General features: G+C 37.7%; 1 protein-coding gene across 2 annotated transcripts; it reads right to left on the reverse strand.

Annotated features, from left to right (window-relative positions):
• Nucleotides 1-523: 523 nt before the first annotated feature.
• On the reverse strand, nucleotides 524-9,122 carry LOC308688121 (uncharacterized protein). 2 transcript variants are annotated; one of them, XM_081361024.1, is made up of 9 exons: nucleotides 8,438-9,122; nucleotides 7,431-7,910; nucleotides 6,353-6,518; nucleotides 5,113-5,595; nucleotides 4,190-4,234; nucleotides 2,263-2,304; nucleotides 1,290-1,357; nucleotides 968-1,011; nucleotides 524-712 (listed from the first exon to the last, which is right to left on the reverse strand). In XM_081361024.1, exons 2-9 carry the CDS (start codon nucleotides 7,641-7,643, stop codon nucleotides 649-651), a joined length of 1,125 nt encoding a protein of 374 aa, XP_081217150.1. In that variant the 5' UTR covers nucleotides 7,644-7,910; nucleotides 8,438-9,122; the 3' UTR covers nucleotides 524-648. The 2 variants fall into 2 exon arrangements, with proteins under 2 accessions (XP_081217150.1, XP_081217151.1); XM_081361025.1 differs by lacking the exon at nucleotides 1,290-1,357 and having other exon boundaries at nucleotides 630-712.
• Nucleotides 9,123-10,243: the final 1,121 nt, after the last annotated feature.

The following is a 10,243-nucleotide window of genomic DNA, read 5'->3' on the forward strand; positions in this document are numbered from 1 at the left end:
GAAGAGGGATATCCCCTACATGGAGCCGACACTGGTGGTGGTGAAGGGGTGAGTAGCAATGCTGAGATCTGGATGAATGTGGAGCTCTTCTCCTGATGAGCACAGCGGAGGGACCTATGACACGATTGGCTCAAGAGGGTTGAGAAGAAAATACATTTGGTTTAAGACGTAAAACGCCCAGTCAGCTGATGAGTTTGGAGTAGAAGAGAGTGAGAGAGAATGTAAAAGATATAAAGTAATGAGTGAGTATAAAGAAGGTCAGTCTTATTTGTTGAACTTCATATTTAAGCTTCATGTCAAACAAGCCATAAGGCTGTATTTCTTAACAGTGCACAGTGAGGTTAAGTGAACTTTGAAAAGCACAGACAACAGAACATGAAATCAAGTTACGCGTCAACTGTAATAAAATAAAAGTGCAATGTATAATCATGAAATATGAAAACATGCTTTTGAATAACATCTGAAGAAGAAAATTCAGTTGGATTAAGTACATTTCTAGTACAGCCCTCTCGAGATTAAACTCCAGGTCACATTCTTGGAGATTTTCACCTTTTCATTACTACAGAAAGATGAGATACGACTTCAAATGCAAAACAGAAACAATTGAATAAATACGCTGAAACCAAAATGGAGTTCAAAACATACATTTTATTTATTTTCATTATTTCGGAGAGAATCCTTTGGCTGCCAGGACTGGGCCCACTGCTCACCACTAAAAACAGAAGGGAATTTTTAGGGAATAACAGTTTAATTTTCCATCTATGAAGGACCACCACCTTCATGCATGCATTAATGGTGGTGGTCCTTCATAGATGGAAAATGAAACTGTTATAGTTCTGTAATGATGTGTGCTTTACACTTGTTATAATGCTTGTTTAATCTGAAACAGAACGGATTAATAGAAAAAGTATTGTAGCCAACCCCCCTATCTCTAATTCATAAAGCAGAAGAACAGAGAAATACTTACCATACTGGACAGGGCTCCCAGTCAACCAACATTTCTGCTTTGCCCTATCAAGAAAAATAAATAAATAATTCCATTCTTAGCATAAGGCTATTATGTCTGGTTATAGGCACTGAGTTTCATTGATACAATGGGTCATTATTTTCAGTAGACACTCCTTTCTAAACTGTAATTCAAAAAAGACCAAACACATAAAAAGCATCTACCTAACAATTATGGTATGTATACTGTAATATGTATTTGCCAACTCACAAGGAAGTTTCTAAATCCTATATTGCACTCTGCATACTGCCTACACTCTGCAGTTCCTTTATGACTGTCTAACCTTTCTCACTCTTTCTCTTACTACACTCCTGATGGGGAAAGCCTCTAGGCGAGTGTGGTAGGAGCAATCTGTGAACAAAAACACGTTTCAAATACTTATTAGTTAGTTTAGGAACAAAATAAACACAACTATGAAGACTTACAACTATGAATCACTTTGTGATTTTCTAGGCTGATATGGCTAGGAACTATACTCTCATTCCTGCGTAATAATCAAGAAACTTTGCTGCCGTACCATGAGTCCAGCAGACGTAATGATATGACGCAGCGCCTGAAAATAGTCCCCAGCTCGGTAGACTAGGGTCGACCATTTTCAGGCGCTGCTACATATTACTGTATTTTGACTGTACAACTATGGGGGAGTTGTAAAATGAGCCTATTTCCAAAAAAAGTGGAGTATCCCTTTAAGTAGGGAGCAGACTTGCAAGGATGACAACAAGTGATGTTTATCACTAATCAAAACATGTACCATGGAACCAAATCACTAATTTCCAATGTGGTATGCTTGCTTGAATAACCATACTACTGCTAAGCCACAGCTCACAACTGAGAATACTCCACTGCTGCTGCTTCTACTACTACAATGCATTTTGGTCAAATTAGACTAATTAAGCCTGTTGGATTTTATAGGTTGTCAATTGTACTAATCTCACTATTACTATTATGTACTACTATTATTATTATTATTATTATTATTACTATTCTATATCTATTATGAATAATCATGGTTATGTGTGCTACGCTGGACTAGCTGGACTGGTCAAGACATTTACATATTGTTGCCCTGTTGCGGGTCGCTAAGTCGCTTTGGATAAAAGCTTTTGCTAAATGATTAAATAAATAAATAAAATTTTGACTAATTGTCTGTTTTAAGTAGTTAAAAAAAAGCAATGGAACTATAGCAAATAAACCGGGGTAAAAGTTGCAATGTATAGCAAAGTATCAATCATTGCATTTACATGCAATGCACTTACTCTTTTGTGACCTTTTCCTTTCCGGCATATGCCTTGGTCCCCCTGTGAGAAAAAACAAAAAACAAAAAAACACATTTACATTAATTAGACAAAATGCACTTTGTAATGTCTTTTCAACATAAATATGTGTCCCTGACTCCCTGGTGTGTCTAGAGAGTAGAGACCCCTGAAATATGGAAAAAGACCATCCTCTATTTCAGTTAATGTGTCTGCAAACACGCTGTTTATATTTGGCTCCACATTTTACATGACATGCAGGCTGAGGCTCATTAGAATAGTAATCATAGTAGGCTTATAGAATACTCCATCTAAAACGACTCGTTTCAGACAGGGTCTGCATAAAGGACCAGTTCAAGATAAATAAGGATTTTTTTTTAAGGATAATGCAAAGCTACTCTAGTGGACTATCAGAACAAAAATATAGAACTGGAAATTAGCATAATAGGTCCCCTTTAAATTCTATTTGCGTAATTCATTTATTTACTTAAAGGGTTAGTTCACCCAAATATGAAAATTCTGTCAGTAATTACTCACCCTCATGTTGTTCTTCCAACCCCGTAAGACCTTCGTTCATCTTCGGATCACAAATTAAGATATTTTTGATTAAATCTGAGAGCTGGATCACATTTCCATAGGCTACTAAGGGATTGAAACTTGCTGGCCCAGAAAATGTATTAAAGAGATTGTTAATATAGTCCAAGTGACTCCAGTTGCTCAATCTTAAAGGAGTCATAACCTGTAATTTTCACTTTTCCACGAGAATCAATGTATGTTATGATTGCCTAACGATTATACACTGGCCGGGAAGCCGATATTTAAAAGTGAAGCGTTTGTTTACCCCAGGATTCATCAACCAGCAAGCGTGCACGCGCACTCAAATACGAGATTTTAATTTCAGCCCCGACTTGACGTCATGACGGGGCAGGATATACCATATATGGACACCGCAGACCTATGCCGCGGGAAGCCTGCCCTGCCCCTTACCCCCTCATATTCAATTCAGTCGCGAAAGATGCAGAAACGTAGTGCACACGTGAGTTGCTCTGTTGTTGACTGCCAGAATCAACATGTAAATGTGTTTTCTCTACCAAGAACGGACCTAGCTATCAGGGACCAGTGGATTAAATTCATTTTTAATGACGCGGTTCCTACAACCCTTCCCACTGGCTTAACGTTTGGTGTCTGTGCTAACTAAACATTTTACGCCGGAATCCTTCACAAATTTGGGGCAATATCAGGCGAAGTTGGCATCGAAGCTCGGGAAAAAGGGGCCATTTTCAACAATCAGAGACTTGCCTGCAATTGAAACGGTAAAGGCCCGTTCACACCAAGCACGATAACTATAAAGATAACGATAAAGATAACTATATATGTGTCCACACCAGCGACCGATAACGGACTTTTTATTCTAAGCACGCGCGCGCCCGGATGATCCAGATCCATTTTAAATGCGCGAGACCTTTAAATTAGAATGGATTCTGATTGGCTGTCAGTGTTTTATCGTTCGACAGCTGGAAAAAAATCGTTCTGAAAGTGATCCCTATGATATCGTTCCTCATATCTTTATCGTTATAGTTGTGGTGTGAACTCTGTTATTCTTTAATATGGAGAACGATTTTTAGAATTATATCTTTATCGTTATCTTTATAGTTATCATCCTTGGTGTGAACGGGCCTTAAGACTGTGTTTTTATTGCTCTACTGTGTGTAACAAACAGCAGCTAACTGCTAATGTGGCTATTGTATGCTAGCGGGAGTATTAGCTTCGAGGTAAACATGAATGTTGGAACAACATGAGGGAGAGTAATTACTGACAGAATTTTCATTTTTGGGTGAACTAACCCTTTAAGAGAATCTGCTTGACTAATGAGCTATGGTAACAGTTATCAGAACCACCAATAATTACCCAACAAACATTATTTACATACCTGACTTTTTCTTTTTGCGACTTGCAACTGTGCCCCTGGCTGACCCTGTGAAGACAGCAATGGGTTTGGAGAAAGAAAATTACTCATATACCAAATAAATCTTTAACTTATTATTTAAAATACTGAAAGACCACAACGTCGCACAAGTGTGGCAGTACATGTATTAATAGGTGTAAAGTACATGTAGTCTTATTGCGATTGAATTAAGGTTGCTCCATTTACTCCACGTGTTTCACTTTCTCGCTTATGTCCATCCTGTTTGTGATAATCCTAATTTGTTTCAACAAGAGCTGATCCTTCGCTGACTTGATCAAGGAACGCAAGGGGTGGGAAAATGGTGGTGTGGTTGTGAGCATGAAATGTGCTCATCAAATTTCATAGCAATCTGATAAATTGAGATATGTTGCCTTCAAGTTTAGTGTGCATGGGACACTGACATTCCCAATTATTTTGAATATTCAAATTATCCTAATATCTTTAATCTTTAATTTTGGCCAAGTAATTTCAGCATTCGATTAGTAGCATTTTTTTTTACTTTTAGATTTATAATAGACTCACAAAATTCCTTCCAAAAGCCCTAGTACAGAATCGGATAGACCATCTAATTATGTAATATCAGATCAACTTTTCTAGCAGATTATCCATGGAAAATGAGAACCTTGTGAGTTTTAATTTATCAACCAGCAAAAAAGTTATAGCATGGTGTGTTTGAGTTCATTTCCCCTACTTGACATCATGCATCCTGCATTGTGACTATTTCACATGCACACATTGCAATGTCGATGCTGAAAAGAGCCCTAACCTGCATCAAGCTCTATGGGGGAAATAAACTGGAAGTCAAGTAAATTCAAGGTAACCCATTGGTCAAACACTTTAGGCCTTTACAAATATAAACTGTAACTCTTTAAATTTGTTCTAATTACCTTGCCCCTCCATTGGGCTCGTCTGCTCCACCTGCCCCTCCACAGGGCTCGTCTGCTCCACCTGCCCCTCCACAGGGCTCGTCTGCTCCACCTGCCCCTCCACAGGGCTCGTCTGCTCCACCTGCCCCTCCACAGGGCTCGTCTGCTCCACCTGCCCCTCCACGGGGCTCGTCTGCTCCACCTGCCCCTCCACGGGGCTCGCCTGCTCCACCTGCCCCTCCACGGGGCTCGCCTGCTCCACCTGCCCCTCCACGGGGCTCGCCTGCTCCACCTGCCCCTCCACGGGGCTCGCCTGCTCCACCTGCCCCTCCACGGGGCTCGCCTGCTCCACCTGCCCCTCCACGGGGCTCGCCTGATCCACCTGCCCCTCCACGGGGCTCGCCTGCTCACCTTCTTCCGGTTGCTTGTTCTCCAATGGGTCACAGGGTGTGAGATGCAGCGTAATCAGCTGATCATCATTGCCACTGGAATCCTGGGTCCAACCTGTGCAAGTTAAACAAGTGTTGTGTTTTGCTTATTTAAAACATAGAGGTTAACCATAAGCTTGATCTGTACCTGTTTTAAGTTTTAATCTGTTTGAATCATATAGGCCTAGTCCAAATTTTGCCCAACCAGATTTGAAGGCACTTTTGATTGCAGGAGAACTATTGAGTGTCAACTGGATGTATTAGATATCTGCAATATATTTGATTGATTTCCAATGACTATAACCAATACAATATATCTTTAAGTCGGGAAAATAAAACCCAAACTGCTCATAATATCTATTCAAAAAATGACAAGTATAATGTTTGTTTACAGTCTGGGTTATGCCTCAAAGTTAGTAGCAGTGTAAGTTTTTGGTGTATCCAGCCAACATTTGATTGTTTTCTTTTTCTTTGTGTTATTTCTGGTAATGCTCTACATTTTAGCGCCGTCCTTGATATTGTTTTATTGAATATATATATATATATATATATATATATATATATATATATATATATATATATATATATATATATATATATATATATATATATATATATATATATATATATATATATATATTATCATTTAATTCATTGACCCAGTAACCAAAACGTGTCTTTGCGAATTTCATGTGTTCAATTAGTATGTCCAGATTTTTGTGATTTACAAAAAATTAAGCTCAATGTTAAATCTCCTTTAAGATAATAAAATCTTTTGCGCTCTCAACACAAATTGTGAACTGTGACTTTAAGATACAGTGCATGCATCTCACCTTCACAAAGGTATTCATAAAATGAACCTATCTTCTGAAGGTAGTCCTGGGCATAGGCGGAGAGGGTGCAGCGAGGGGTTAATATTTCACACTTCATTTCTTTTTTTTTGGTCTCCTTTCCAAGAAGCAGAACTGGCTTGTATCCAATGGCATGGAGTTTCTCAAGCTGCAATGACAACATTGTGTATTTTTGCTGTTTAATGAAATAGAAAAACAACATAAAAAATAACTAGGAATATTAATTATTAAGAAAATATAACATTATTAATGACAGCATCCAGGTTACTGCCATTCAGGATTTTTAACCTAATAGTGAGTTTTGCTTTTGTAAAACCAAGTATGTGCAAACAGGAAGGCTCATACAGTAGAAGCAAAAAAAACAAATATATATAGAAAATAAGGTTAAAATATAACTTTTTGTAATATTAGGAGCTTGGGTTTTGCACCTACGTTGATAAGATTATGTAGCCATTGTGCAACTGGACAATGACAATCTAAAGATTTATTTTAAAAAGGCAGAACCTTAGTGATAACATGACCAAATGGGTGAATGCTGCACATATTTACAGTAGACACGTGCACATTGTTGTTTTGAGTAGTACAGTATGAATGCAGTTCATTTGTTATTTCTCATCCACTCGATAAGAAAGTTTGATTATTATATTGCAATTCTGTCACAATACATGCCTGTATTTGTTATGAACTCAAGAATTCCTGAGTATCAATTATATTTGCTGTGTGTTCAAATTTTGCTCTGGTAGATCATTAAGGTCTGTGATGTGTTATGGTGAAGATGTGTTTACTTTAGGGTATTAGCCTACCACTAAAATAAAAACTAAAAATCACAATTACATCTACCTTCAAATTTGATAGTTAAATTGTACTTTTAAATTAGTTCTGATGACACAGGGAGGACAAAGTATCATTAGAAAAAAATAATTTAACTTTATCTATATTGGCAAAAAATACTGTCTTTCTGACCTTGCGCTGGCATGCTCACTTAATAACAAATGGTACCACTGAATGTACTTCCTAGATGATCTGGAAAGTTTAATGTCATGTATGAAATTGTACGTACCAGGATATTGGCTTCATCCTTGATGGATGCAATGTTGTGGTTTTTCTTACGACCAACCACCCATTCATCTCGCTTCTCATCAAACCTCTGAAGCTTCTTCTTGAGGCGCTGCTTCTGAGGTTGCTCCTTTTTACAGTGTGAACAGACCTTTTGTGCACAAAATAAAATGCCCTGACAAAAAGGGCAGTTCTTTTTTGTAGACCCCCCCGGCATTATAACAGTCAGATACAGACAGACAGACAGACAGACAGACAGACAAAGATGGATAAGAGACAAGTAGACAAAGACAGACAGAGAGAAAAGAACGAGCAATAGATAAAGACTGTGAGATAGATGGAGAGAGAAATATAGATATTGAGAACAGAGAGAATGTGAGATATAGAAAATAAAGAAGAGATTGAGGTTGGCTCTTAAAAGTGCCTTTGGGTTTTGAAATCAGGTGTGGCTATAGGTTCGGACAGGTGATGTGTTTGACAGGATCTGCATGGAGAACAACAGAAAATGTTGATTATGTAGTGTTTATGTACCCTATTAATGACCCTAATAGTGAGTGATTCCCATTTTCTTATAAATACTTAAAATAAATAAATACAGATTCACGTTGCTCCTATTTCCTGTGCGCGTAATTTTTTTTTAAAGGCGCGCGCGCGTAACATGTGCCTGGGGTTCGACATCCCAGATTAAAAGGCAGCGTTATGTGCAGTATAAGTTTAGACCAAGTGATAATATTGTTATTACTGACACATTACAGTGACACTGTGGGTGAACCACGATGATCGAGAGAAAATTACATATTTTAGATAACTAACGTTAGAGTTAGCATGTTGAAGTTGGCTATCCATTTAGCAAGCCTAATTTCACAGGATTTTTTTCTGATAATGAGCAAACCTTGGACGGGCTTTAATTCGTTGCCCTAACGTGTAAATCATGTGAATCTAATATGGCAAATGCATCAATTATTTATAGCAAAACGTGATCGTTACGTACGAATGAGCCTAGCAACTTACCTGGAAAGTGGTTTGAGCGCAATGAGAAATCACTGAAGAAATCACCCAATTACAGGGCGGGCTGGCTCCGTCTCCATAGCAACGGAAGCTGATGATCATGGGTAATACTGGAAACAAATAAAACTGATGGCCATAACACATAGTATTGTTGAATTATCAAGCACACTTTCGCGTGTGTGTTGAAAAAAGATGAGGATATCATTAAAAGAGAATCGGTGGCGGGTCCTCAGTTTTATCTGTCGTCATCCATAGTAACGGTCGATAAGGCTCGTGGGAAATGTAGTTACTGTTAGATTTGACACGCCAAACCGATGGAAAACCGGTATTTTTCAGCAAAGAAACAGGAATATTTAGAAGCAATAGCCGTAACTCAACTTTGCACTCGCATTCAGGAATAATATACATATTTTTTTAATGTAAGGAAGCACTGACGATGGTTTACAATGTTGAGTAGCCTACCGATTATAATTTAAAAAGCAATAAAACAAGGATTAAAATCTCCTGATTAAATGATGGGCAAAGTAGCCCCTAAAGTTTTCTAAATGAATCACAAAAAAAAATAAAAATAACAATACTGTGTTTTGAAAGAAAAACGTGGTGCAGGCACGAAAAAGACGTCCCATTGAAATACATTAGATTGAAAGTCGTGCTGAGTGACACGAAAAAAGGAAGGAAATTCGTGCCCATGGACACGAATCAATTTGTGTTGAGTAGCCTATACCGAATATAAAGTAATAAAAACGAGGATTGAAATCACCTGATTAAATGTTGAGTAATGTAGCCCTTAAAGTCTGCAAAATTAATAACAATTGAGAAAAAACAATAGCCTACCGTGCTCTCGAAAAAAAACGTGGTGCAGGCACGAAAAATACGTCCCATTGAAATACATTAGATTGAAAGTCGTGCTGAGTGACACGAAAAAAAGAAGGAAATTCGTGCCTATGAACACGAATCAATAGATTCATGTTGAGTAGCCTATACCGAATATAAAGCAATAAAAACGAGGATTAAAATCACCTGATTAAATGTTGTGTAATGTAGCCCTTAAAGTCTGCAAAATTAATAACAATTGAGAAAAAACAATACGGTGCTCTCGAAAAAAAAACGTGGTGCAGGCACGAAAAATACGTCCCATTGAAATACATTGGATTGAAAGTCGTGCTGAATGACACGAAAAAAAGAAGAAAATTTGAGCCCATGGACACTAATAAATAGATTCATGTTGAGTAGCCTATACCGAATATAAAGCAATAAAAACAAGGATTAAAATCTCCTGATTAAATGTTGTGTAATGTAGCCCTTAAAGTTGGCAAAATGAATACCAATTGAGAAAAAACAACTCTCGAAAGAAAAACGTGGTGCAAGCACGAAAAATACGCCCCATTGAAATACATTAGATTGAAAGTCGTGCTGAGTGACACGAAAAAAATGAAATGCCTTTGGACACGAATAAATTCGTGTTGAGTAGCCTACCGAATAGGCTACAATACAACGAGGATTAAAATCTCCTGATTAAATGTTGAGCAATGTAGCCCTTAAATTTTGCAAAAGGAATAGCCAAACATTTGAGAAAAAAAATAGTGTGTTCTCGAAAGAAAGACGTGCAAGCACGAAAAATACGTCCCATTGAAATACATTGAATGTCGTGCTGAGTGACACGAAAAAAATAAGGATATTTGTGCCCTTGGACACGAATAAATAGATTAATGTTGAGTAGCCTACCGAATATAAAGCAATAAAAACGAGGATTAAAATCTATTGATTAAATATTGAGTAATGTAGCTCTTAAAGTTTGCAAAATGAATA

The sequence above is a fragment of the Scardinius erythrophthalmus genome (assembly GCF_964197995.2).
Source record: "Scardinius erythrophthalmus genome assembly, chromosome: 3".
Lineage (NCBI taxonomy): Eukaryota > Metazoa > Chordata > Actinopteri > Cypriniformes > Leuciscidae > Scardinius > Scardinius erythrophthalmus.

What these genes read in the sequence shown, in the direction of transcription:
- LOC308688121 (XM_081361024.1), bottom strand. Translation starts at nt 7,643, where the DNA reads ATGCCGGGGGGGTCTACAAAAAAGAACTGCCCTTTTTGTCAGGGCATT. An exon ending in TCGCAAAAAGAAAAAGTCAG is followed by an intron (nt 2,305 to 4,189) that starts GTATGTAAATAA and finishes TTTTTCTCACAG; the next exon opens with GGGGACCAAGGCATATGCCG. An exon ending in TGGGAGCCCTGTCCAGTATG is followed by an intron (nt 713 to 967) that starts GTAAGTATTTCT and finishes TTCTGTTTTTAG; the next exon opens with TGGTGAGCAGTGGGCCCAGT.